This window comes from Mesoplodon mirus (genome assembly GCF_964341445.2).
Source record: "Mesoplodon mirus genome assembly, chromosome: 3".
In the NCBI taxonomy this organism is placed as follows: Eukaryota; Metazoa; Chordata; class Mammalia; order Artiodactyla; family Ziphiidae; genus Mesoplodon; species Mesoplodon mirus.
The window spans coordinates 15,532,524-15,559,968 of NC_138978.1; the positions used below are offsets into that span (position 1 = coordinate 15,532,524).

General features: G+C 55.6%; 2 protein-coding genes across 6 annotated transcripts; both read right to left on the reverse strand.

The window, feature by feature from the left end:
* Positions 1–1,282: 1,282 nt before the first annotated feature.
* ARHGEF19 (Rho guanine nucleotide exchange factor 19) lies at positions 1,283–18,575 on the reverse strand. 5 transcript variants are annotated; one of them, XM_082612622.1, is made up of 17 exons: positions 18,360–18,575; positions 17,726–17,857; positions 10,585–11,028; positions 9,884–10,165; positions 9,601–9,709; positions 9,449–9,525; positions 8,868–9,130; positions 7,919–8,079; positions 7,662–7,814; positions 7,287–7,416; positions 7,067–7,141; positions 6,814–6,903; positions 6,477–6,637; positions 4,383–4,541; positions 3,984–4,063; positions 2,270–2,374; positions 1,283–1,853 (listed from the first exon to the last, which is right to left on the reverse strand). In XM_082612622.1, exons 3-17 carry the CDS (start codon positions 10,997–10,999, stop codon positions 1,696–1,698), a joined length of 2,418 nt encoding a protein of 805 aa, XP_082468748.1. In that variant the 5' UTR covers positions 11,000–11,028; positions 17,726–17,857; positions 18,360–18,575; the 3' UTR covers positions 1,283–1,695. The 5 variants fall into 5 exon arrangements, with proteins under 5 accessions (XP_082468748.1, XP_082468746.1, XP_082468745.1 ...); XM_082612620.1 differs by lacking the exon at positions 18,360–18,575 and adding an exon at positions 17,045–17,220 and having other exon boundaries at positions 17,726–17,819; XM_082612619.1 differs by lacking the exon at positions 18,360–18,575 and adding an exon at positions 17,034–17,220 and having other exon boundaries at positions 17,726–17,819.
* LOC309799076 (anoctamin-7-like) lies at positions 14,409–27,117 on the reverse strand (the record flags this gene model as incomplete). Its single annotated transcript, XM_082612103.1, is given in 21 exon segments — positions 14,409–14,413; positions 14,945–15,062; positions 17,726–17,857; positions 18,360–18,450; positions 18,864–18,913; positions 19,171–19,199; positions 19,247–19,360; positions 19,457–19,533; positions 20,092–20,188; positions 21,475–21,597; positions 21,865–21,967; positions 22,097–22,195; positions 22,305–22,442; positions 24,866–25,009; positions 25,126–25,230; positions 25,329–25,433; positions 25,499–25,540; positions 25,544–25,663; positions 25,760–25,870; positions 26,757–26,850; positions 26,966–27,117. Coding segments are annotated over 21 exon segments (2,049 nt in total).
* Positions 27,118–27,445: the final 328 nt, after the last annotated feature.

The following is a 27,445-nucleotide window of genomic DNA, read 5'->3' on the forward strand; positions in this document are numbered from 1 at the left end:
GACTTTGACAGGGAATGCTAGGACAAAGACAGTTCTCTTCTTCCATTTTGGATGTAAATGAAGAAGCCCCTGGAAGCCTTAGGATGAAGCCAATTATAGGGACAAGAGAGTAGAGAAATGGAAAAAGCTGGGTTGTCAGTGACATCAATGAGCCACTGGATCAAGCCTTGCCTGAAGCCCATCCTGCCACTACACTTCTCAGTTGGCTGAGAAATGCCCCCCCACCCCCCACCCCCCCCACAGATATCCACATTCTAATCCCTGGAACCTGTGAATGTTATCTTATAGGACAAAGGCAGGGGAGGGGGGTTCTTTGCAGATGGGATTTAAATTAAGGATTATAGGATGGGGAGATTATCTGGGTGTGCCCCAAATGCAACCGCATGTATTCTGTTTTTTTTTAAAATTAATTTATTTTATTTTTGGCTGCGTTGGGTCTTTGCCACTGTGCACGGGTTTTCTCCAGTTGTGGCGAGCAGGGGCTACTCTTCGTTGCAGTGACCAGGCTTCTCATTGCAGTGGCTTCTCTTGTTGCCAAGCATGGGCTCTAGGCTCATGGGCTTCAGTAGTTGTGGCTCGCGGGCTTAGCTGCACGTGGGATCTTCCCGGGCCAGGGCTTGAACCCATGTCCCCTGCATTGGCAGGCGGATTCTTAACCACTGCGCCACCAGGGATGCCCCAACCACATGTATTCTTATAGGAGGGAGGCAGAGGGAGATTAGACAGACACACAAAGAAGGCAATGTGACCGCAGAGGCAGAGAGTAGAGTGATGCGGCCACAAGCCATAGAATGCTGGTAGCCACCAGAAGCTGGAAGAGGCCAGGAACCATTCTCCCCTAGAGCACATCTCCTCTACAAGACAGAGCACAGCCCTGCCGACACCTGGATTTGGGCTCAATGATACTGATTTCAGACTTCTGGTCAGAATTGCGATAGAATAAATTTCCGTTGTTTTAAGTCATCTAGTTGGTGATAGTTTGTTAAAGAAGCTGTAAGAAAAAAATCCAAGAACTAACATATTCTCTTTAATATTTAAGACTACTTGAATCCGATATTTTGTTCATTGCGGCCAAAAGCAGTCTAACTGACATACAGCCCCTCTCTCACCCTCCTCTGGTTAAGAGGTGAACTCTACAGAAGGGCCAATCCCCGGTGGGAGGTAGCCAGAGACCCTCCTGATCTTTCGCTGGGGAAATAGGGCTGGGGTGGAGGCAGTACCAAAAGGCTCACAGACTCCAAGCAAAGGCATTATGGGACTTTATTTACAGACAGGTCCCAGCAGCCAGGGCCCACACAGGCTCAGGCCAGAAGACTCCAGATATATATACATGTACAGGTCCCAGCACCCAGCAGCACCAGAGCCATTGCCAGCCAGGTCCCTGCCAGAGGGACCAAGAGTCAGGCAGTGTCGAGGGCAGGAAAGGGAGAGGGTCCCAGTCCTTGCCAGATATCAGAGGTCACAAGTTGTGGCCCCCAAGCCAGAGGAAGAAACTACCCTCGTCCCTGAATTGTGGACACTGAGGAGCATGAGGACAGGGGAGGCCCCCTCCTGTGTCCAGCCTGTACTCTCAACGCCAGGTCTCGGAACAGAAGTCCCAGTGACAGCATCTTGGGGCATGGAGACACTGCGGGCCCCCTCCAGACCTGTCCAGGAGCCGGGCGTGGAGCAGGTGTCCCAGGCCATGGCTGCCCATCACACGGGGGGCTCCCCCGGTTTGCTGGTGGCACTTGTGATCCGCTTATTTTCCCGGAGGTTTCGGAGGCGGGCACTGAGGCTGCTGATCTCTTCCACGTAGGCCTGGGGCACCCACCCTTTCTCACCATCTGCCAGGCGGACCCCCTCCAGCCAGCCTAAGGGCACATAGTCCAGGCGTTGCATCAGTGGCATCAAAGGAACACCTGGGCTAGGTCTGCGAGGAAACACCTAGGCCCTGATACAAGCCTTGTCTGCAGCCCTGGGGCTGAGGTGACATCATCTCAGTATCCCCCAGATCCAGGAAGGAGCATGCCTCTAGCAGACTTGCAGATGAACTTCTGACCTGTTTTTCCTGACATCCTCTGAGAAGGGATTTCCCACTCTCCCTCATCAGTTACTCTCAATCCTAATCTTTGCAAGCAGGAAGTTCCTCCTCTTGTCTAACTTGATTCTTGCATGCTGTAGTTGATCAACACTTGCATAACCTTTTTCCTGTGCAGTCTTAGCTATCTAGCTACTTCCTGCCCACCGAAGCCCCATCAGGGCGGCCTTCCCAGGAGGCCCCTCTCACCATCACTGGTCCGGGTCCTCACTGCCAGAATGTCAGTCTTCTCCAAGGTCAGCTCGTCTGGCTGCAGCGCCTTGTATGTCCTGACACACTGAACCTGGGGGCGGTCTGAGAGCCCAAGGGAGAGTGAGGGAGTCCCCAGGGTAGGATGGGGCAGGGGGAGGCAGGGAGAGGCAGGAGCAGCAAATAAGGGGTGGGAGAGTAGTCTCTGCTGCTGCTTTTCCTCTGTCCACCCTGGCCACTCTTTTCTCTGACCCTAAACACAAGTTCTAGGTGAATCCAGTCTCTCCCGGCTTCAATACTGCTTTTGTGCCTGGGCTCTCATCTTCCCAGCTCAATTCAATACTTTGTTCCTGACTTCCTGGTCTAACTGCCCCCAGAAAACCCCCACAAAACAGTAATGGTCCCTTTGTATGTCCCCTCATGCTACTCTGGTGTTCCCTCCAGTCCCTCCTTCTCAGCTGAGCTTCAAGCCACATCATTCCCCCATTTATAATCCTCCAGGGCTTCCCACTATTCTTAGAATAAAATCCAAAGTCCTCCCCACAGCCTACAAAGCCCCACACAGTCTGGTGTGGCCCCCCTTGCTAACCTCCTCACCTCCTGCATCTTCCCCTCTCTCCTTCGCTCATGAAGCTCAGCCACACTTGTCACCCTGCTGTTCCTCAAACACTCTAGGCTTCCTCCTCCTTCAGGGCCTTTGCACTGGCTGTTCCGCCTTCCAGGAATGATTTTCCCCAGATCTTTTCATGGCTGCGCCTCCCCATCCTTCAGGGGCCTTCCCTGACCACCTCTTTGGAGTGGGAAGTTTACCCTCCAACCCAAACAGGACCCCTAGCTCAAGTCAGAGAATCAGGTCCAGTCCAGGCCCTCAGCCCTTTCTACCTCCCTAGGTGGGCTGGGAGTATCGGGAAAACCACAGGCCTTGGGGCCAGACCAGCTTATTGGCTGTATGACCTTGCAGGTTACCTAACATTCCTGGGCCTCAGTTTTCTCAGATAGGAAAAATGAATAGGATTTTTGACTAATGACTAATAGGATCATCATGAGGATTAAATAAAATAAAGGCATATACAAATCCCCTAGCACCCTGGCACGTGGAAGGTACTGGGTGGAAATGAGTTCCCTACCTTCCCCTTCACTAGCTTAGCCTTAACACCCTCTCTCAGAAACCTTCCAAAGCTACCTGGTACCCACTATACCAAGATGCTCTCTGATTGGGCTGCACCCTAGCTTACCAGCCTCATTTCATACCCAGAGAAGCCTCTGGATCAACAGAGCAGATCCCTTATCCTACCACCCCCACCGCCATGCCCCAGCCACTCTGGTTTCCATCCTCTTTGCAACTGATGCAAGGCTAGAGACAGACCTGGGTTCCAGTCCCAGCTCTGCCACTTACTAGTTGAACTTGGACAAGTCACTTTACCTTTCTGAATCTGTTTTCTAACTTGGAAAATGGGGACAAAATGGGAGGATGGAAAAGGCTATGTCATCTCCAGGGTGCTACCTGTGCACGTGGAGGTTGGTCTGTCCTATGTCAAGCCTACCCATCCTTCAAGCTGTCACAGAGCTGCCCCTGCCTGCCCCAGGCCAGTTGGTCTCTCTTCGCACTAGCCCCGCTGGCAATAGGACACCCGGGGCTGGAGGAAAGGGGAGCGCAATGAGGTACCCAGCCCAGGGAATGTGGCTCCAGTGGGGGTGGGGGCCAGGCTGTTACCTTCCCCCTCGCTGATGACCTCCTTGTCCTCCTGGGGGGTAGAGGGGCACATGGCTGAGATCCATCGCTGCTTCTCACTTCTAGGGAAAGGGGGGCTGAGTTGTCACAACATGCAAAGGGCAGTCTCCCAGGGCCAGGGTGGTGAAACCGGAGCTGGGAGAACTGGGTACGATGTCCAGACCTGGGACCCAGAATCAGGTCTTCTCTACCCCAGGGCCCACCCACGGCCCTGTTCCCAAGCCGGTGCCCCACCCAGCTCTGAGCATAAGAACAGAACAGGTGCAGGGCACCCTGGATGCCAGCTCTGCCCACGTCCGGCCTTATGCCACCATCCTGAAGCCAGAGATAAAGGCCTTGTGCCTGCCGGGGGGTCCTCTCCCCGTACCCAAGCCCACTCACTCCGTCCGGGCCCTCAGTAGGAACTGGTGCTTCGTGTGCTGCCCATGGAGGAGTTGAAGGAGGAACACATGGCCAGGGATGCCCTGGAGCTTCAGGCTCAGGTCCTTCACCTGCAGCTCAGCCATCTTGGCGTGGACAAAGACGGCGAATTTCCCCAGCCTGCAGGACCAGAGGAGGCGAGGTCAGCCTGCCCCCACCCTCAGGACGAGGTGAATTCTGATTGGAAGAGAGGAGAAGGGGTCACCTGTCCCTCTAGGACCCTCCTCAAAGAAACTTGGCTGCACAGGGCACCGCTTCCCTGGCAGCCAGCAAAGTCCCTAAAAGGAACGGGGGTTCCATTCGTGCTGGCTCACTGACAGAGGTGGAAGGTGATGGAGACCAGTCCCTGGCCCCCAGGCACACTTTCCACTTCTCTGAACCTCCTCCTGGAGGCTCTGTTCCGAAGAACCAACTGGGCAGCTCCCCTGATGAGATCTATGGACTGTTTCGTGTCTGACTCTCTAACCGGTAGAGAAGCTGAACTTTGTCTCATTTGCCACTGTATCCCAGCACCCAATACTGCCAGGCCCACTGTTTGGGTCTGATAAACCCTTGTGGGAAGGATGGGTGGGTGGGTGGGTCAAGGATGTTCCATAAATTCCTTCATCTCAACCCATCTAAACAAAACCAGTATCTCCTACCCCAAACCAGGTCCCTTCACTGTTCCCCATTCCAGTGAAAGACGCCACCAAGGTGCCCAAAAGGAGACTCAGTCCTCATTCTCACCTCTTTCCTTCCTCTCCCCCGACACCCAACCGGCAGCTGTGTCCTATCTGTCTATCTCCTTAATGTCCCCAGAATGCAGTTATCCCCAAGCCCATTACCACTTCTGGAGCATCTACTCTCATCTGGGCAGTTACAAGAGCTTCTGGTCTCTGCCCTTCCAGCCCATTCTCCAAATTGGCCAGGAGTAAATATCACTCCTCTACTTAACTCCCCATGTTCCCTACTGCCTTCAGAAAGTCTAGCCTCTCTGCCATGACTTTCAACATCCCAACTTCCTTCTCCTGCCCTTCCCCTCTATAAATCCAGCCATACTAGGCTTCATCGTCTCCCAAACATACTCTGCTCTTATACCCTTCTGTGACTTGGCTATATCCCCCCAAATTCCTCTACCTGAAAAACTCCTACTTATCCTTCAAAACCCAACTCAGATGTTCCTTCCTCTGTGAAACTTTACTGATTCTCACCCCACACCAGGGGATACTACAGTATACTACGCCCTTCCATCAAAACCCTGAACAGGTGGTTATCAGGATGTATTTTCACTGGTCTGAGAGCTCCTACACACTTTGGAGGGCCCAGTACAGAACAGGGATTCAGTGATGCTTCATTGAATGAATGAGTAAATCAGCAATGAACTCTTTTCACGGCATAAAATGTCCATCCTTTTCATGGCATAAGATGTCCCATCCAGCCTTAAGGCTTACTTCATTCCAGAAGTCTCTCCCTCATCCCAAACGTATAATAACCAAGGCTAATACTGAGCGAATGTTCATTATGTACCAGGCACTCTGCTAAACTCTTCACATATTATTATCACATTGAATCTCCCTTCTATTTTACATATGGAAGACAGGATAGTACAATATTTAAGAGCCTGGGATCTGGCATCAGACAGACCTGGCCTCCTCCTGGCTCCTGCACTTACTAGCTCCATGATCTTGAGAAAAACAAGGGAGACTACTTCTCAGGAAGATGATTAGAGGATTAAAGGGAACAATCCACATAGCATGCCTGGAACAGAATACACGCTCAGTAAATGTTGATTATTATCATTACGACTCAGGGGAGATTGGAACTCTACGGTTGTGCTTTTAATCTCTGCTCCAATTAGCTTAAGCTCAGAGCAGCTTCAAAGTTCTTGGCACACAGTTCAGCCCTTGATTCTCAGGTCCAGAAGATGGACTTGCCCTAGCTCTGCCTTTCCTAGGGGAACCTCCAAGGCTCAGGGTGCCCTGGCAGCACAGCCTGTCAGATGGACTGATTGTGAGCCCGTTGGTGGGGAAGAAGAGAGCTCCACTCTCATCTACACCCACCCCTGCCCCGACTCACTCCTTCCTCCGGGACAGCAGCAGGCAGTCATTGAAGAGGTGCAGGTAGACCGCCTTGCTGGACAGCTTCAGCTTGGCAGGGGGTGCTGCGGGCAGTGGGGCCAGCTCCACCAGCTCCCCGTGCCGAACCAGCCAGCGGGCCTGCGAGATCAGCGGGAAGATCTGGGAGGATAGAGGAGGCAAGGGGGAGCCCAGGTCAGGCGGGGGGCAGCAGGGCAGGGAGCACAGGGCAGGGGATGGGAGGGCTGGACGGTGATGAACTGGCTTGCAGCCCCCAGGGAAGGAGGAGACAGGGCTGCCCCTTCGCGTGCCCCATCCTATCAGCGGAGGCCATGCACCTTGCCCTCAAAGTGGATCTTCTTGCTCAGGTGGATGAGCTCCTCTGTCCTCTTCATGGACTGCACACTGGCATTGCACTCTTGCACCAGCTGGGGAGACCAGAGGTGGGTCACCTGCAGCGCCCCCTACCCCGGCTCCCAGAGCCCAGCCTCAGGGGACCAGAGACTCTGAAGGCTGGGGCTCCTTTAGAGGCACACAGGGATTCCGGGGAGGCCCTTGGAAGCCAGACATCCCCTGCCCTGCCGAGCTCACCTCCTTGAGTGCATTGAAGGCCTTGGTGGCCATGTCTTCGTCTTCTGAACCCTGTGCTGTCCGCTTCAGGATGTTCTGGAGGGTGGAGTCGGCACAATGAAGCAGGCTGTGACCTCTCCCAGTGACCCTGCCCAGCTGTGGGTGCCCGGAAGGGGCTGTGGAGGGCACAGCAGCATCTCCCCCACCCAGCCCTCCCCACAGCCCGGTGCCCTCTAGGTACCTCCACCAGCATCTTGAGGCGGGTGATCCTCTGAAACGGCAGGATGAGGAAGGAGGTGAGGGGCAGACGCTGGCACACGGGAGACTCCTCCAGGCGAGCCAGGATGCTGGGGAACTTGGGGTTCTCCAGGCTGGAAAATGGGGAGAAGGGAGGGTCTGCGATCACAGGTGACCCTGAACTTCTGGATCCACGACTCCGGCCACCCCATTTGTCCTTGAGGTTCGTTCTCAGGTCTAGCCTTCTCCTGGCCAGAGAGCCCTTTTCAGGTACCCCTCCCCTCCCAGGTCACCCTTCCTCACCCAGTCCTCTGCACCTACTGCTGCCTGAGACTCCCCTGTCCTCCCCCACCTCCCCTTTCAGAGCCCCCAGCCCTACAGCAGCCGCTGGTAGGTGCGCTCCTGATAGGCCTGGTTGGTGACATAGGGCAGGTAGACGCGGCGGAAGGCCGGACAGTGGTGCAACACAATGTCGCACACGCTGAAGCGCAGGACATCAGCCTCCAACCGCTGCTCCAGGTCCTGTAGGAACCTGAAAGGTCAGAGAGGGGTCAGGGCCAGCACCAGGATGAGACCCCAGATATGGGAGCCCGGGCTCGGTCCCGGACTCCCGGCGAGGCCAGACCACTCCCTCACCTCTCGCTGGTGCTCTTGACCTCGGGCAGTTTGGAGAACAGCCACTGCTTGTCCTGCACCCCCAGACACTCACTCAGCTCGGCCGAGCCTAAGAAGTGGCCCACGGCCACCGACAGGCTGTGGATGTATGAGGCCTCGGACGTAATCAGCTCAAATTTGGCCTGAGGGCGGACGCAGGGTTGAAAAGGCAGAACCAGCCCACGCTGAATGCGACCGCTTCGCCCACCACGCACACCCCAAGCCCTGGACACCACCTCTTTAGACGTAGCTGCACTCCCGTGTCGCCTCCCCTTCTCTAGCCTCACCCAGGATCTGGCGCCAGATGGGGTTCGGAGACACGCCCCCTGCTTCTAGCGATCGTCCAAACCCTACTGCAGCCCTGGTTTGCGCCCCTAGCTCCGCCCATCCAGCCGGGCCCTAGTCTTCTGATGGCCCTGCCCCTCCCTGGTGCGCCCTCCCATTAGCCCCGCCCTCCTGCCGACCCCGCCCCTGCTCTTCTTCTCGCTCGGTCCTGCGCGCACCTTGCGTTTTGCGCTCTGCATGGCTCCCCCATCCCAGTCCCCGCTTTCAGTGATCTCTGTCATAAGGCCCAGCCTGATTCCGCCCTTCCTCTGGCCCTGCCCTATCCTAGGCCTTGCCCCGTTGACACCGCCCCTCCATCGAGCTTCCCCACTCGCCTTTGGCTCCAGGGCTCCTGCGTCCTCGCTTGCATCCAGCCTCACCTTTGTCGTGTTCTAGACCCATCTTCCCCATTGACAGCCCCTCTTTTGTGGCCCCTCTTTCCCCGCTGGATCCCATGCCCACCTACTGCAGTTTGTAGTCCCGCTGGCCGGGTACCCCTGCGGCCCGGGTCGCCGCCCCTTATGTTGCCCCGGCCTCTTTGGGCCCCAGGACCGCCTCCCACGGCTGGCAGTCCCGCCGGCCCCGCCCGCCGGGTCCCGGCGCCCACCTCCTGCAGTTTACAGTCGAGCAGGCTCAGCGTAGCGAGGACGCCGCTGCCGCGCACGTCGGGGATGTCTTGCCACAGCGAGAAGGTGGAGCCTCGCGCCGAGCGCTGCGCCCGGAAGGAGCTGCTCGGGGAGAGGTTGGCGCGCGGCGGCCCGGGCCCCTCCTCCGCGCCCTCGGCCTCGTCCCCCGGGCCCTCCTCCTCGCGCTGCTGCCGCCGCAGTTCGCGGGCGCTGGCCACGTCGCTATATTCTTGGTAGAGGACCGCTGGGCGGGGAGAGGGGCGGGGGAGGGCCGTGGGGCGCCCGCCAGCCCTGCCCGGCTCTTCCCAGGCTCCCCCGAGGGCCCGCTTCACTTAACCAGCCTTTCCGATGGTTCGGATAGCGGGACTCAGTGAATTCATTAATTCACTCACTCATTCCACAAACATTACTTGAGCACCAATTGCGTGCTAGCCCCTGTGCTGGATACTGAGAGTTCAATTCTCTCCCTCTCACAAGAGCCCTACCTCTCAACTCTCCAAACCCCAGTTTCCCAGTACGCCAAAGCCCCCAGACCCTTCCTCGGTGACCCCCTCCCACGTACAGTTAAGGAGGAACCGTGACTGGCGCCGCTCGCTGGCGCTCCTGGAACCCGGCGCCGGCTCTTCCTGCGCATCTAGCCTAAGAAAGGGAGTGTCAGGGCCCTTCTTCACCTGTACCCCGCCTCGGACCCAAGGCCGCAGTGGGAGGTGGTACCTGGGCTCGGGCCAGCTGCCACGGCCCCCGCTCAGGTCAACAAGAGCCGGCATCACCATAGCGTCCACCCGCATCTCTACACTGCGCGACTCTCTTCCAGACGCTTTTCCTGGAGGGGGCAAGAGCAGAGGGAGGGCGGCCCCAAGAGTGGCGCTGGGCACCGGGGCACCACCACACTCCAGTTGACCAGGCCCCAGTCTCAGGTATCCAGTGAGCGTGAGCTGTGCCCCACCCCGCGTCTGGCTCTTGGGCTGCTCTTAGGGCCCAGGGGAGGAGGCTGTACCTTCCCGGGCAGCTCCAGGGCCTGACCCTGGGGTCAGTGCCCTGGCTGCCGAATTCCGTCCCAGGCGCAGGGAAGAGTGCAACCGGGTCATCAGCTCAGAGGCTGAGAAGCGCCTCCGCTCAGGCCCCTCGAGGCCCACTCGGGTGGGCCCAGGCAGCTCCAGCGGCCTAGGCTCCGCTGTGCTCAGGGCCTGTTCTGTCGCCTGGCGTGGCTCCAGGAAGACAGCATGGGCCTCAGGGCTGCCAAGGGCCTCTTCTTGCTGGTACACCCGCATCTTGCGCCCTGCAGGGGGGGTGGGGTGAGAGCACAGGCTGGCATCCACTGGGGTCTCTCCTCTCCTCCCTGCCACCGCTCTGTGGCCCTGAGCATCAGGGGGACGTGACTATGAGAAAGGCCAATGTTTTTGCCAGGTTCTTTCCCCAGAGTAATGGGATCAACAAGAGGGGCAGAGAGGAAGCAAAGTGTCTGACTGCAGTCGGCAAAGGGTGGGCAAAGGACCAGGGAGGCCAGGCCAGCCACTCACTGTGTAACCTCAGACAAGTAACTTGCCTCCCCTGAGCCCCAGTTCCCTTATCACTAAAATCTATCACTTGTCCCACCTATTTGGGGAATTTGGGGGCTTACGGGTCCTAAAAGAGCCACCCAACCTCTTCCCCATCCTCCCCACCAGGCCACCACCCCCCTCACCCTGAGTGACTCACAGGCTGACTTCTTCTCTGAGCCGTGGCTGGCCCGGCGCTGTGGCTGTAGGTGCTGGGAACTCCAGGGTCCCTCCAGACCTGGGGACTGGGCACTAGGACAGTGTGGCCAGCTGCCAGCCCTGCTGGGCCGCATTCCCCCACTGGTAGAGATCTCGGTGTCTGGGCCTCCTGGGGATGGTGGCCATAGCAGCCCTTGGAGAGGAGCAGGGGTCCCCAGAGACCAGCGGCTGCCAGGTGCCTGCAGCTCCTCTGGAGCGACGGGGAAGAGATCCAGACACACAGGGCTTGGGGGCTGCAGGGTGGGCAACTCCGCAAAGGACAGACTCTCCTGCTGGCACACAGCTACTGGGCGGTGGGCAGTGCCAGGTGGCCCAGCCAGATGGGACTGGAGGGTGGGAGGTGGCCCACAGTCCATTCCTCCTTTGATCTGCCACCCACCTGGGCCTGCAGGGGAGAAGGCATCAGAGCGAGACACAGGACAGCAGGGCTGGCCAGTAAGCACCATGTCCTGGAGACCTGGACAAAGCCTTGTGTACACACATCTGTACAAGCACACACACACCTTATTATATAGTAATAGCTAATGCTTACTTGGCACGTACTGAATGACAGGCCAAGTACTTTACACATCTTATTTCATTTAATCCTCACAACCCCGAGCTGATGCTATTATTAGCCCCGTTTTATAGGTGACGAAAGTGAGGCACAGAAGTTGTTATTTGGTAAATAATGGAGCCAGGATTCAAACCCAGGCAGTCTAGCTTCTGAGTCTGTGCTTTTAAGCACCTTGCACATTTCCTAACTCTCACTGACATGCAATCAGACATACAGATACACACGTTGTCACACAAACCCATGTCTGTTCCATGCACATCCACACACATTTTCTTCCAAGTATACACATTGACATACATACTTTTGCAGATATACTCAGACATTTCTAATTCGCAGGCTCACACATTCACACACACTTTTTTATACAAGTACATATATTCACTCAGACTTTCACAAACACATGATGACCCATCAGATATTTACATATCCACTCAAGTTTTCTCACACTCCTGTTCCATTCACACTCACACACCATGATGCAGATACAAACACACAGGCCCAGAAATCCTTGCTTTGGTGTTACCCAACCTCCCCTCCCGTGCCCAGAGTTGTAGCCTTTAGCGCTGAGAGGTGCCCACACCCATGCCAAGCTGGCTGGGAGGGTCACACACTGGCAGGCGGGCCACCACACAGATCAGACTGGGCCCTCCCAAGAGACGAGCAGGGAAGTGCCCCAGCCCCTCAGCTTAGGGTGAGGGAGGGGTTCTTCCCTACCCCAGCTCCCAGCCCCAGGATCGGGCCAGGCTGAATGGGTCCTCTCTGGGCAGGACGTCATCCCGAGGGAGGCTGCCGGAGCCTCAGGACAGGTCTACTGATCAAGGGGTCTGAGCCTCCCAGCCCTTGCCCCGTGGCCCTTTGCTGGCTGCCCTCCTGCAGCCCCTCACCTCTCCAGCCAAGGCCCACTGCTGATGTTGTTCGGCTGCTCCGGCAGGGGAAGCCCTCTCTCTTCCCAGCTGGCTGGGGGAGATCCCACCCAGACAAAGAGTTTGATTCATCAAACCCTGTGGTAAGGCAAGCGGGTAGGGAGGGAGGGAACAGGCAGCGGGCTGGGCGGGGGCATACCCTAGCCTGGCCTCGCTGTGGGCAGGCTGGGCAGCGAGGACCCCCCAGAGGCCCCTTCAGGCCAGAGGGGCAGTGCCCAGCCTCGTAGGGCCAGGAGACCCAGGAGACAGAGACTGAGAGACCGAGGGACTGAGACCTGGAAAACTGAGACCCTTTAGACAGCAACCCAGAAACCGAGACCCCAAAGCACTCAAAACCAGAAAACCACAGACGCTGAGACATTCAGGGACCCAGAGATGGAGACACAGAGAGAGACACTGAAAATTTCAGACAGACCAGATATTCAGAGACAGATGTGAAGCCCGGAAAAACTCGGGGAGACAGATGGGCAAATGTTTCATGCCACGCAGGATTGCCAGTCTCATGGGGAAGCCAAAAATGAAAACAGTTACAATCCAGGTTGGCAAGAGCCAACCCAGAGGAACCGTCAGATTAGGGTGCTGGGCTCTGCTCAACCCGGGCATTCCAGGAAGGCATCCTGGAGGAAGTAAGAGTGAACTGTTCTGGCTGAAATACCTAAGGACCCAGTCCACAGAGATAGGGAGAAAGCCTCGGCATGAGAGAAACAGTGACAGTGTCAGTGACCCTGGGAGAGAGGGAAAGAGGGGAGGACCCAGTGGAGGACAGCTGGATCTGTGACTGGGTCCCACTCTCTGCAGTCCCTCAACCTGCTTCCTCCTGCTTTCTCATCCCCTGCCTGGAGTCCAGGTAGGGTGGCTGCTTCTGAGGAACAGTTACTTCTCTAGACCCTCCCCACATGGAGCAAGTCTCTTCTTATCTGGTAAATGGGACAGTCATGCTTCAAAACGCTAATAGGAGAATTAAGAATAATGCAGGGGGGGCTTCCCTGGTGGCGCAGTGGTTGAGAGTCCGCTTGCCGATGCAGGGGACACGGGTTCGTGCCCCGGTCGGGGAAGATCCCACATGCCACGGAGCGGCTGGGCCTGTGAGCCATGGCCGCTGAGCCTGCGCGTCCAGAGCTTGTGCTCTGCGACGGGAGAGGCCACAACAGTGAGAGGCCCGCGTAGTGCAAAAAAAAAGAAAAAAAAATTATAATGCAGGGGGACTTCCCTGGCAGTCCAATGGTTAAGACTCCTCGCTCCCAATGCAGGGGGGCACAGGTTCAATCCCTGGTCGGGGAACTAAGATCCTGCATGCCTCACGGCGCAGCAAAAAAAAAAAAAAAAAAAAAAAAAAAAAGAAGAATGCATATCAAGCACCTATCACATAGTGGGAGCTTTGCAGTTGATAGTCATTCTTCTGAGTGTTATTAGTGTTTCTCTAGTCAGAGGGATGGCTTCAGCCATCACAGAGTTAGGGAAACTGAGGCAGTGAGGGTGAGACACACCCTATTTTGTAGGAGCATGTGGCAGGAGACACAGGGGACCACTGCCCACCAGACAGGTCTCTTTCTCTGCTGGAATCAGAAGTCCTTAACACAGAAGTCCCACTTGCTTCTGTGGGTACACATGTGCAAGAATACACACTCTGCTCCCTTGTATTCTGGGAGATTCTCTCCACTTGGGTTCTGGAAGCCCCTAGAGGGCAGGGAGGAACCCCCTGCCCTTGTCAGTTGCAGGGATAAATGAGCAAAACATGGAACCCTTGGGGCAGGAGTACCCCCAATTTAAAAAAAAATTTCTTTTTTTGGCCATGCCACGCGGCATGCGAGATCTTAGTTCCCTGACCAGGGATCGAACCTGTGCCCCCTGCCGTGGAAGTGCAGAGTCCTAACCACTGGACCACCAGGGAATTCCAAGGAGCACCCCCTATTAAAGCCTCAGAGGAGAAGGCTGGGTAAATGGAGGGGGCGTGTAAGGCTTCCTCAGGGGCCACAAGCTGGAGGCAGGTCCTTAGGGAGGAAGTCAGGAGTGGGTCAGCCTCCACCTCCGTCCAGGCCAAGGGACAATGAGAATGACCCATCTAGCCACGATGCCAGCCCTGTGGCCTTCCATGGATGTGGTCCACTCAGCCTCAGTGCTGGGGACCAAGGATGGGCAGAACTATGTTCATAGTGTTTATAGCTTATCTCTGCTAGAAAAAAAAGAAAAAAAAAAACCTCAGGAAGAGACTGGCCCCAGGTAACAGAGGGACGTTACCTGCCCAAGACATTGTCACAGGATACTCTAGTGCCCACTAGGCAAGGGTCATTCTGGAACCCACAGGGGAAAACCCCTGCCAACGTTCAAGGCCCTGCGTTGACACTGGCCTTAGGCAAATCATAGCCTGTGCCTGGGCCTGTGTGTGCCCATCTGTAGAGCAGCCCCTAGGGCCCCTCTCAGCCACCCCATCTAGGAAACTTTGGTCATCATGAGTATCTCTGCAGGCTGAGAAGGATGGGCAGGGCCAGAAAGGGTCCCATCCAGTGGGCACTGCTAATCACATGGACAATGGGCCCACTTGGCAAGGCTGGCAGGGAAGGTCCCTGGACACTACTATGGTCCGGAGAAAGCATCTCTGACCTCCTGTGCCCAGCTTTTCCCTTCCCCCTCCCTGGTGCCCCCTGCCCAGCTGCCCGAGGAGTAGGGCCCTGCCAGGGCCCCTCTTCTCCTTAAGGGACAAGGCCAAGTAGGAGGTCATGACTGGAAAGGGAATCCAGGCCAAGCAGGCTGTGGAGCCCCAAGAGGCCTTAAGTGTGTGGGAGCCAGGATCAGAGGCCAGGCAGGCTGCACAAAGGACTCACTTGGGAAGACTGGCGGGAGGAGGATGGGGTTGCTGGCAGCCAGGTGGGGCCCTACCTCAGCCAGGGAGCTCCGTCCAGCCTCCAGCACGGTCCAGGGCTCCAGGACACCCTGGGAGCTCTGGGGTTGCAGCCGGGTCCTCAGGGGGCGATGTCAGCATGGCCCCTGAGCCAGGCAATGCAAGGTCCCGGGTATTGTGTGGGGCAGGGAGAAGGGGAGGCAAGGGCGGAGGGAACCTTGCGGGCGGGCAGGCGGCTGTCTCAACGTGCCTGCTCCCCGCCCCCCTTTCCCAGAACCGGTTTGGCCAGTCTGGGGTACAAGAGGGGGGCTGGAACAATGGGAGTCCTATGCCCAGGAGAGGCTTTGAAGGACCCCAGACCGACATCCTAAAGATGGGGGAGGCACTGTTTTTCCTCCCAGGGGACAGACAGGTCACCCCTCTTCTGGAGCTTCCCAAATGTGAGATGTGCTCAGGGGGCTTCTTGGGGCTGGGGAGCATCCTGGGAGTTTTGCAGAGAAACTCCCAAGCCTTGGTCTCCTCAGGGATCCTGAGAACTCTGCAGTGTGCTGATCCTCTCTGAGCCTGCTACAGCATCTATAAAGGGATCACTCATCTCTATGGTTGGGAGACGAAAATCGTGAAAGCCAGTGATGTGACACACCTGGCACCATCCTGGCCATCGTCCCAGCATCACAGCTCCTCATGAATGATCTATCCTCCCCTGCTACCTGCAGTGACCCACCCTCACCATCTCCAACAGCCTCCTCCACCAGACTTCCCAGACTCTAGACCACACTGAATGAGCCCTCAAAAAACCAATTCAGTGTCCCGAATGGATAAAGAAAATGTGGCACATATATACAATGGAATATTACTCAGCCATAAAAAGAAACGAAATTGAGTTATTTGTAGTGAGGTGGATGGACTTAGAGTCTGTCATACAGAGTGAAGTAGGTCAGAAAGAGAAAAATAAATACCGTATGCTAACACATATATATGGAATCTAAAAAAAAAAAAGAGGTTCTGAAAAACCTAGGGGCAGGTCAGGAATAAAGACACAGATGTAGAGAATGGACTTGAGGACACGGGGAGGGGGAAGGGTAAGCTGGGACGAAGTGAGAGTGGCATGGACATATATACACTACCAAATGTAAAATAGCTAGTGGGAAGCAGCCACATAGCACAGGGAGGTCAGCTCTGTGCTTTGTGACCACCTAGAGGAGTGGGATAGGGAGGGTGGGAGGGAGATGCAAGAGGGAGGGGATAGGGGAATATATGTATACATATAGATGATTCACTTTGTGATACAGCATAAACTAACACACCATTGTAAAGCAATTATACTCCAATAAAGATGTTAAAAAAAAATTCAAATAGCCCAGTGGTATGCAATCTTCGCATGCCTTTTTTTTTTTTTTTGGCCACACAGTGAGGCTTGTGGAATCTTAGTTCCCCGACCAGCAATTGAACCCCCCGCCCTGGCAGTGAAAGCACCGGAGTCCTAATGGACCACAGGGAATCTCCTTTGCATGCCATTTATTTGAGCAATTGGTAATTGCCAGACACTTAATATGAAGATGTATACAAATACTAATACTCACGTTGCTAATAACTCTTATTGTACACTCACTGTGTGCCAGGCAGTGTTCTGAGCACTTCACATAAATCATTTAATATCCACCACAACCCTACAAGATAGATACTGTTACTGCTCCTACTTACCAGATGAGGACATGAGCCTTGTACATGTTAAGTACATTATCCCATTTAAATGTCTCATCAGTTCTATGAAGTCTCTATCTTACAAATGATGAAATTGAACTTGCCCAAGGTCACACAGCAAATAAAAGTCAGAACTAATATTCAGACCCAGGTCTGTGACTCCACCACCAATCTGTGCCCTTAACTACTGCCCAGTACTGCCTCACCAGGCTTTGGGGAGGATCTGGTGAAAAGTGTGTGAAAGTCCACTGGGAGGTGTCTCAGCTGACCTAACTATAAACACTTTCATTATTGTTGACACACTACAGGCCTTGATGAGCATACAGGGCAGGAGGTCCACGCCCAGACCCTAATGAGCTCTCCCTTACCAACTGCTGACCATTCAGTTCAGAGAGGTTAGGTCCCTTCACTCCTTCATATCCACTTCGCCCCCCAGAGCACAGTCACATAATGAGGAGACACTGCACAGAGTGGTTGGGGACCAGGTGTCCATGGAGAGGTGGCACGCTGGGGCGCAGAGAGGATTATTGTCAGCGTTGCACATAGAGCAGGACACTGGAAACATGAAGAGGGAGGCAATGCAGGACTAGGGGTCTTCAGAGAACCCCAGCCCTCTCATCCCAACTCCAGGGCCAACCTTGGGGCCGCTGGCCAAGGTACTGCCCAGACCCCTAGCTGGAAGCAGAGGACCCCAAAGGAGGGAGGATCCTGGGGGAACTAGGGTCTTGGAAGGGCAATCTCTCCTCACTCGACCCTCAGTCCTGGGCTCTGGGGACAGCGCCCTTGCTGCAGTGGACGGAAAGCAAGCCTAGGTCAGGCTGAGCAGGAGGGCCCTCCAGAGCAGAAGCGACAGTGGTGGAAACAGTGTAAAAGAAGGGGCGTGGCGTGCGCGGAGCTGGATGAAGAGGGAGGCCAGGCGAAAATCTGAGGGCAAGGGGCCAATCCTCCCCCTGGGCGAGGCCAAACAAGAGGGCGGGGCAAGAAAGCAGAGCATAGGCCTGGGAGCAGGCAGAGGGGCGTGGTCAGAGGGGTGGGGCCAGGGTCCGTGGGCAGCGCTAACCGAAAGTAGCGCCTCCCTGTCGTCCTCCAGCGCCTGCTTGGCCAGGTAACGCTCGCGCTTTATCTTGGTAGCCAGGGCGGCTGGCACGTCGGGCACGAGACAGGCGATGAGGCCCAGGAAGAACACCACGTGCTGGGGAGAAGGAGGGGCAAAGAGAGTGACTGCTTTAGCAATCTTAATCTGCCGAGCGTTCACTAAGTGCAAGGCACTATTCTGAGGGTTTCCGGGTATTCATTAAGTTAATCCTCACAACAACTCTAGGAGATGAGTAAATTACTTCCCCTGTTTTACCTGTAAAGAAACCGAAGCATAGAGGTTCTCATTTGCCCAAAGACACAGAGGTATAATTCGAACCCCTTAACACTAGGGATCCTGTTAGAATCAGAGCTAGAGAAAGAGGATCTTGAGCAAAGCTGGAAGGAGCTCCAGGGCTGTTGCCAAGAGATAATAATAGTAGTGGTCGTGACATTAATTCACTGAGCACCCACTATGCTGTGCAAGTACTTGCCACTGAATCTTCATAGCGACCCTAGGAAGTAGATCCTATTCTGCAATATACCCCGTTTACAGCCAGTCGGCCGCACAGCCCGAACTTGGACCCGGATCTGCCCGACGCACAGATGGCTGAGCCTACCTCGAAGGCGATGATGAAGCCCAGACGCACAGCCAGCAGCTTCCAGCAGAAGAGGGTGAGATTCCTCTGAGCGTCGCGAAAGCCCTTGTACCTGGGTTGAGGAGGACGCGGGGTCCCGCGAGGTTCTCGACTCCGCGACCGGCACTCCCACCCCTCCCCACCCTAGAGCCTGGCCCTGCCAGGTTAGCAGTACCCTCAGCCAGCTCTGCCCTCTAGCCCACCCCCTCGACTCAGCTTCCTGCCCTCCCAGTTAGGCCCCGCCCAACCCCTCCCACAAACTCATTGCCCCGCCTCCAGATTCAGCACCCCGCCCCCAGCCAGGCCCAGCGGGTCCGCAGACTCAGGGCCCCGCCCCTCCCAAGCAGGCCCCGCCCCACCGCGTTCAGCCCCGGCCAATGGTTCTCCCACCTGCAGGGCGTGTGGTTGCCCTAGGCCAGGTAAGCAGCGGGTGCCGGCGCCAGCATGAAGTTCACGTAGCCGCACAGCTGGCTGTGGTGTTCTTACTGGTACAGCAGACGTGGCAGGAAGTCCGAGGTGAAGGCGATGAGGAAAGCCTGCAAGGGGGCTTCACAGGAAGGCCGTCCCGCCTTTCAGGGCCCAGTCTCCTAACTCATCCCCGCCCAGGTCCAGCCCCACGCCCGCAGGCAGGAGCCTGTGCCCGAGGATCCTAGCCTTCTGCCCCTATTTCCCAATCTCTCACCCTGATTTCCAGCCTCAGCCCCCATTTCCCTATTCCCGAGCCTCCTCCCAGTCTCTGATCTTCATTTCCCCCTCTGACCCTGTATTTCCCACCTTACCCCCCTCTCCTCACATTCACGATGACAGAAAGGTAGGCAATGGCTTCAAGCAGGAGCAGCCGGGTCCACTCAGCCACCAGCCGTCAGTACTCGCACAGAACTTCTGGGTGTCCGGTCGGATCTCCACCCAGTTGTTGAGCAGAGCAAACAGGGGTGCCGGTGGGAAGGCTGCCACGAAGATGGTGATGAACCTAGACTGCAGCACTGGAGTTGGGGGCTGTCAGGCCTGGGGTCACCTCCCCTGCTGGGCCAGGCCCCCAGGAACCCTGCTGGGCCTGGTACTGCTGGGCCACTGCTCACCCATCTCCAGGTATTCATCAAACTGGCCCTTGACCTCAATGAGCTCATAGTCCTCTTCCCAGTGCCGCTGCTCCTGCCTGATCTAGGTGTCCTGCAGCCCAGCCAGGTGTCTCTTCTGCCACCGGGTCTTCAGCTTCCTGGGACCAGACAATGCCATTTCTATCCTCCCACTCCCTTAAAGATAGGCACCATGATTATTCACACTTTACAGATGAGGAAATGGAGACTCAGAGTCCTGGCCCAAGGCTCCCCAAGTTGTAAATGGTGCAACCAGAGCTCAAGTCCTGTTTGTTAGACTCCAGAGTCCAGGGCTCTTAAACTCTGTGCTTCCTACATGGCCATTCTCTGAAAGCCCTTCCCCGATCTAAAATGCAAATAGAAAGCCCTCCTCTTTCCTGTTCAGCATATCATTTAATCCACTCAACTCTCTTGGAGAGGTATTATTGTCCCCATTGTACAGGTGAGCAAACTGAGGCTTAGAGAGAAGCAAAGCCAGAGCTTACAGGAAGCAGAACTAGGACTGATGTTCCGGGGTCCTGAGCCCCATGGTGGGGGGCGGTTTCTGCTTTGCTCTCATAAAGGCCCCCTGCCCCAGCCTGACTAGGCCCAACCCCCAGATCATCCCCTGCACTCACAGCACAAGGAACTCCTGCACGTTGCTGACCGGCTGTTTGCCCAACTGTGATGATGAAGAGCCGTTGAGCAAGCTCGAGAAGTCAGCCTCCAGGCTCGCTGTGATTGGCAGACACACAGCACCTTACTCAGGGCTTAGGGGCTGGCCCCCTACTCCTTGGAGGCCCCAGAGGCAGATCCTGCCCTGGCAGACCTGAGGGTGTGATGCCCCGCACCGTCCCTCAAGAGCTGGCTCTCTAAGGATGCTCACGTCCTCGTTCCACATGCCAAGCAGCCTGCCATGCTCACCAGGGTATCCCACAAACCTGTAGACCCACCGCATCTGTTGGCAATGTGACCTCCTCTTCTGGAGCCAGGCCACAGCTAAACTCCACGCTGAGGCTGACCTCTCTCCCTGCCCACCCACTGAGAGATAACTCTGGTGACCGGGCTGCTGGGAGGCCTTGTCCCACCGCCCCCAACTAGGCTATGTTCCCAAGGCCTGTTGGGACCATGGCCCATATCTACTGCTCAACCCATGAGAAGTCAATTGGGTATTTCTGGCCCGGGAAGAGGGAGTCATGCTGCTGGTGGGGGGAGGGGTGGTTCTTTTGGTGATTCTCCCTCCCATTCCTGCCAAATGACAACGGCAATTACACAGTAACACCACCTCCTGGGAGTCTAGCCCTTGAGGACTCCTGACCCATCCTTGTTAAAAACTGGATGCTCCTAGAGGGAAGGCCCAGCTCTGGTTCATTTCTGTGTCCCCAGCATCCAGTCCAGACTGCTCAGTGGAAAGGCTACCACAAAGATGGTGATGAAGCCAAATGTCAGCAATGGGAGGTTGAGTGAATGAATGAATGCAGGTGTTAGAGTTTCACATTTACCCAATGATGCACTGGAATATTACAGTTGAGAAAATTGAAGCCCAGGGATTTCCTTGGTGGGGCAGCAGTTCAGACTCCGTGCTCCCAATGCAGGGGGCCCAGGTTCGATCCCTGGTCAGGGAACGAGATCCCACATGCATGCCACAACCAAGAGTTCACATGCTACAACGAAGGAGCCTGCCTGCCGCAACTAAGACCCAGCCCAGCACAACCAACATAAATAAATAAATAAATAATTTTTTAAAAAAACTGAAGTCCAGGGAAATCAAGGACCAACTTCAAGGTCAAGACCTTGGTAGAGACAAATCTAGAGGCTCAAGGATGCTGCCACTCTGCTGGCAAATCATTTGAGAGTCGACAGCCTTGGGAGGGGTGGGTGGGGGAGTCCTCACCTGCCTTTGAAGAATGCCACAAAGAAGGGAGAGGAGTAGATGGACTTCCCTGGCGGTCCAGTGGTTAAGACTCTGCACTCCCAGTGCAGGGGGCATGGGTTCGATCCCTGGTCGGGGAAGATCCCACATGCTGTGTGGCGTGGCCAAGAAAAACAAAAAAAGAAAGGAGACGAGTAGAAATTGACAAACTGGAAGATGAAGACTTTAAAAGTGAAGGCATCTTCATGGAGGGTCTGGGCTCTGTGCATCTCTGGGCAAAAGGCAGAGCTGGTCAGAGTTTTATTGAGTGTAAGGGCGCAGGCCCAGCCCACTGGGTCAGCTCATATGCTTCCGTCCCCAGTCCACCTTCCCCTAAGGCTGACCATGTCCCCCTGGCCACCTTCACCTGAGGATGGCTGAGCAGGCTGGAGACACCAAGGTGGGAGCTGCAGGCTCTGAGATGCAGGGAGCCCTGCCTCAGGGCTCACAGTTCCCAAGTGATGCCAGGACACCCCTGCAATCCCCTGCCCTTACTCATCCCAACTGGTGAGCTGCTCAGCCAGTGAGGTATAGATCTGGCCCAGGAGGAGGATCAGTACCAGGTAGAGCACAGTGCTGCTGATGTTGGCAACGTTACCAGCCTAGGCAGAGTGATGGCCATCACCTTGATCCCAGCCATGTGGAGAGGCAGAAGGAACTTGAGGATGCCCCCGTTGTGCCCAGAATCTGGAACAGTGGTCCCACCCTCCATTGCTCCAAGGGGCACTCACTTGGGTCATGAGCACAGAGTTGGCCGTGTGGAACATTGCAATGCTGATGATGCCACAGTAAATGATGACGGACACCAGGAAAATCATCACCACACAGAGCTGGGGGCCAGCAGGGAGAGCTGTCAGAGCTGGAAGGCAGGTCCACCAGGGCACCAGCCCACCCTGGAGGGCACAGTCCTTCCAGAGCAAGGGCCCAACGCCCCCTCACCATGATGAGGATGGCTGCAGAGCTGGTGAGTAGGCGGGGAAGATGGGTGCGGGGTGGGAAGTAGGGCTCCTTCAGGCCTGTCACTGGGTTCTGGGCCATCTGTGGGGCCAGGGCAGCAAACTCTGGATGTGGGCACTCCTATCAGAGGGGGCAACAGAAATGTACATCCCAGGGCCCAAGGGTCTGGGTGTCATGACCCTGGGGTGAGGGAAGCCTCCTGCCTTTTCCTGTTTGCACAGGGAGCTCTGAAAATGCAGGAATGAGGTCTGATTCATTTTTTTATCTGCAGGGCCTTTTTTCCCTAGGGCCTGGCTAAGAGCCTGTGGATGGATGGATGGATGGATGGATGGGTGGGTGAGTAGACAGAGAAGTAAACAACAAACGGATGCACATGTGGGAGAGGGCTGGATAGTCTGAAGGACGGGTGGTAGTAGGTGGACAGGTGGGTGGGCAAACTAGACAGGCAAATCTCTATAAGTGGGTGCACAAATGTGTGGGTAGATGGGCAGATGGATGTATGTATGGATGGATGGCTAGGTGGAGGAGGACATGAGGGTGTGGTTGGATGGATGATGGACATGAGGATGGATGGGTAGATGGAGGGATGGGTGGATGAATAGATAATGTATTAGTTATTCAATAACTATTAACTGACCACATACACTCTGCAGTAGATACTGGATATGACATGATGAACAAACTGGACAAAATCTAAGTCCTAACAGAGTTTACAGTCTAGTTGGGGAGACGGACATTAGATAAATGAACACAAATATGTACTTGTGAATAACTCCTATGAAGGAAAACTGGTCTTCAGGGATGATCACTCAGAGGAAATGACATTTTAGCTGGGCCCTAAAAGATAAACAGGTGCTAAGTAATGGGAAAATGAAGGGGAAGTATTGCAGGGGTTGGGGAGGAGACTGTGTGCAGAGGCAGGGCCACTCTTTGAATCACGTGAGTTGTATAATTCACTGCTCTAAGAGGTGCCATTCACAATGACTTTGTTACTTCCGTTTTTCCTTCCTGCTTTTTCAGTCCTCCAGAACCTGTTTAACCAATCAATACCTTATATTAAATCCTCTCTGTTGAAATAACTAGTCTGGTTTCTATCTTCTTCTCAACCCTAACTGTTGGATGGATTACATTATGGACATCTGGACAGATGGATAGGTGGAGAGATAGATTTGTGATTCATAGATTCACCCATCAAATGTTTAATGAGCACTTTCTATATGCTAGGGACTGTTCTGGGCCCTAGGGAGACAGCAACATCACACACAAGGTCTCTGGAGCTCACGTTCTAGTGGCAGAGGACAAAAAACAGTAAACAAGAAAATGGGGCTTCCCTGGTGGCTCAGTGGTTGAGAGTCCGCCTGCCGATGCAGGGGACGTGGGTTCGTGCCCCGGTCCGAGAGGATCCCACATGCCGCGGAATGGCTGGGCCCGTGAGCCATGGCCGCTGAGCCTCCGCGTCCGGAGCCTGTGCTCTGCAACGGGAGAGGCCACAGCAGTACCAAAAAATAATAATAATAAATAAACAAGAAAATGTAGTGATCAATGCTGTGATGAGATTAAAACAGTGATAGGGAGCCTCTTTAGATTGGGTGATCAAGGAAGGCCTCTTTATATTTATTTATTTATTTATTTTAGCCACCCCCTCACAGCTTGTGGGGTTTTAGTTCCCCGACCAGGGATTGAACCCAGGCCCTTGGCAGTGAGAGTGCGGAGTCCTAACCACTGGCCATCAGGGAATTCCCAAGAAAGTCCTCTTTAAAAGGGTGATATTTAAGTCAAGATATGAATGACAAAAAGTAGGCCATATAAAGTCTGGAAGAAGATTCTAGCAGAGAACAGCCAGTGCCAAGGCTCAGGGGTGGAAATAACCCCGTCCTATTCAAGAAACAGCAAGGAGCCAGTGGAGGTAGTGGAGGAGAACTAGGCAGAAGCCAGATCACACAGGGTTGTGGGCTGCTGTGAGGGGCTTGGATAGTTTTCCAAGTTCATATGAGAACCCACTAGAACGCTTTGAGTAGGATAATTCAGGATGTGATTTGTATCTTCAAAAGATTGCCCTGGTAGCTGGGAATGGATTGAATGGGGGCAAACATAAGAGCAGAGAGATATATTGGGAGGCTACTGCGGGGGTTCAGGTAAGACAGAATTGTGGTTTGGACTGGGGCTAGGGGGTGGGGAAAGTGAGGGTGGCAGTGGAGCTGGAGAAAAGCAAACAGATTCAGGATCAATGATTAGATGTTTGGAATGGACAGGTGGATGGCTAGATGGGTAGGTGAGTGGAACGCTTCTCTCCTTCTTCCCTGTTTCAGGAAGAGTTTCTCTTTGAGCCTCTAAATGCCTCTAGTATTTAACTTCACCAAACCTTATATCATCCTGATGTCAGGGGAGGGTGGAAAAGTGACCCAGGAAAATTGTAGGGAAGAGCAAGATTTGGATCCTGGGATGCTGGACTCCAGAGTCTGAGCTGTTCCCAGCATGCCTTATGGCCTCTGAGAACTGCAGGAAGCAGAGTTCTGGGCCTGGAGGGCTGAGCTGGGTGTCACCTCCTCTTCCTGGAAGTCACTGCAGTCCCAGTGGTGGGCCAAGGTGGTACTCTTGTGCTTCCAGTGCTCCAGGAAGGCCATGGCCCAGAAGGACATGAAGATGCTAAAGAACACAGTTCCCAGATGGTCAAAGAGATAGCCCAGCTGCAAAGGAGGGAGAGAGGGCACACTGCAGAGGGCACACTGCCTTCCCAGCAGCTAGGCCCAAGGTGCTGGGTCCCAAACACCTACCCATTCCCTTGCTCTCTTCCTTGGCTCACCTTGGCCATGGGGCAGATCCCGGAAATATTCCATGTGGCACAAGTATCACAGAGTGAGGACATGAGGAAGGAACTCCTGCTCGCACAGATCTCCTCCCTACGAGCAAAGGGGACCCCATCCTGGGAGGGTCTATCCTCAACCAGCCAGCTGACCCAGCCCATGCAGCTCATCCCCCCAGCACTCCCAGTCATCAGGCTGGTACATTTGTGCCCATGGTAACTAGGCCAGAGGTAAAGACCAGGGTACCCACACGAGCAGCAGTCAGCAGCCAGGCTGTGTAGGTGACAGAATGCGGGGGGACAGAATGCTCATGAGCCTCCACCTCTGTACTCAACCCCAGCTCCCAGCCCTCACCCCCAACACCAGATGCACCAACCAGGCAAAGTAGATAGCTGCCTTGTCCCCAAAGTCCTCCTATATGTGGTGCAGGGGCTGGTACTTTTGCCAGCGCCCCCAGCAGGCCCCGTATGAATAGAGCAATTGTCGAGGGTTGAGGTCTGCACCAGGCACCTGGTATCCGGGCAGATCACAGGGGCCCTAGGGAGAGGAAAGGCGGGAGGGCTGCAGGGAAGTCCTAGAATTTTCTCCTGATGCCTCTGCAGTGGAAGAAAGCTGGGTTTGTGTCATCTCTACCTCACGCAGTGGGAAGGTTGCAGTGTAGACTCCCTCGGTCAGCAGACGGGCCATGACCATCTCTGCACGTTTCTGTTTCCCATAGATTGTTCGGGCCAGTATCTCTGCCACCTGCCAGAAAGAATTCTGGCATCAACTCCGCCCCCGTAAGGTCCCAGCTGGACCCTCCCCAGGCAGTTGTCTCAGCACTTAGTGCCTCTGGGTGCTGGAGAAGTAGGAGTCATGGGAAGCCCTGCCCAGGAATCTGTGAGCAGAGCAGGGGTCAGAAGCTGAACCCTCCGCCGAATGCGAGACCTAACACGATGGGAGCGCAGTCTCTAGGCTGGGGACACAGGGATAAAACGTGCCAGCTGGACTTCCCTGGTGGCACAGTGGTTAAGAATCCACCTGCCAAATGCACGGGACACGGGTTGGATCCCTGGCCGGGGAAGATCCCACATGCCGTGGAGCAATTAAGCCCGTGCGCCACAACTACTGAGCCTGCGCTCTAGAGCCCGCGAGCCACATCTACTGAGCCCGCGAGCCACAACCACTGAAGCCCGCGCGCCTAGAGCCCGTGCTCCACAACAGAAGAAGCCACCGCAATGAGAAGCCCGCGTACCGCAACGGAGAGTAGCCCCCGCTGGCGGCTGCTAGAGAAAGCCCGCGTGCAGCAACGAAGACCCAACGCGGCCAAAAATAAATAAGTAAAATAAATAAATTAATTTTTAAAAAAGTGCCAGCTGCTAAAACCGGAAAGCCCTTCTCCCCACAAAGCTCAGCCTGGGCTGGGTGTTTTGCAGCCAGGTGAGCATCTGAGGGGCATTGAACGGGTGGGAATCAGGGACGGGGAGCCGCTCGGGCTCCCTGAACCCCAGGCTGCGGAAAGGACAAGCCTGAGACCTAAAGTGAGTTAAATAGGAGTTGCCTCACTGGCAAACCAAGGAGGAGCAACGGAGCCTCGATTTCGCTAAGCCTGCAGCTGGCGCCCCTCCCCTCTGCGGGAGGCCCCGCCCACCCGAGACAAGTCCAGCTTGGAGCGGCGGAAAGTCAAGCGGCTTATTGGGCACGTGTCGCTGCAGAGGTTGCAGAAGGCGAAGGCGCCGCAGTAGCTCCCCCCACCCCGTCCGAGTCACGTCGGGCCTGCGGGACCAGGGCAGGGTCGCCGGTACCTGGGAAGACTCCGCCCCCGGGCTGACCTCGCCCCGGCCCGTCCCTCCCACCTACAGCGGCACGCGCAGGCTCAGTTCCTCCGCCAGCAGCTCCCAGAGCGCACAGCTTGGCGAAGTACACGGCGAGGGCGCGGCGCTTGGCGAGACACTACTCCTTGGGGGGCCGGGGTCTCCGGATGGGCCAGAGCCCGGTGCCTCTCCTCTCATGATCCAGCCTGGGAGTGACAGTTCCCGTTCGGCGCGCGCGGGCCCTTGGCCGCCTTCAAAAGAGCTTTGATTTGCGTTTCCTCGTTTGAAATTCAAACGAGGGGGGAACTAGCACCCTCATTTTACAAACGTGGAGATAGACGCTGAGTAGGCCGCGCAGAGACGGTGGTCCTCCGGTCCTTGTCCTCGGCGCCATCGCCGTCCTGGGCTCAACAGGACCGGAGTGCGGGTGAGAGGACCACGGCGCAGGTGCAGGTGCCAGGAACTTCTCCACCAGCCCAGCTGGGCCGCCCCCGCTTCCGCCCACCCGCCCGCCCACCTCTGGCTA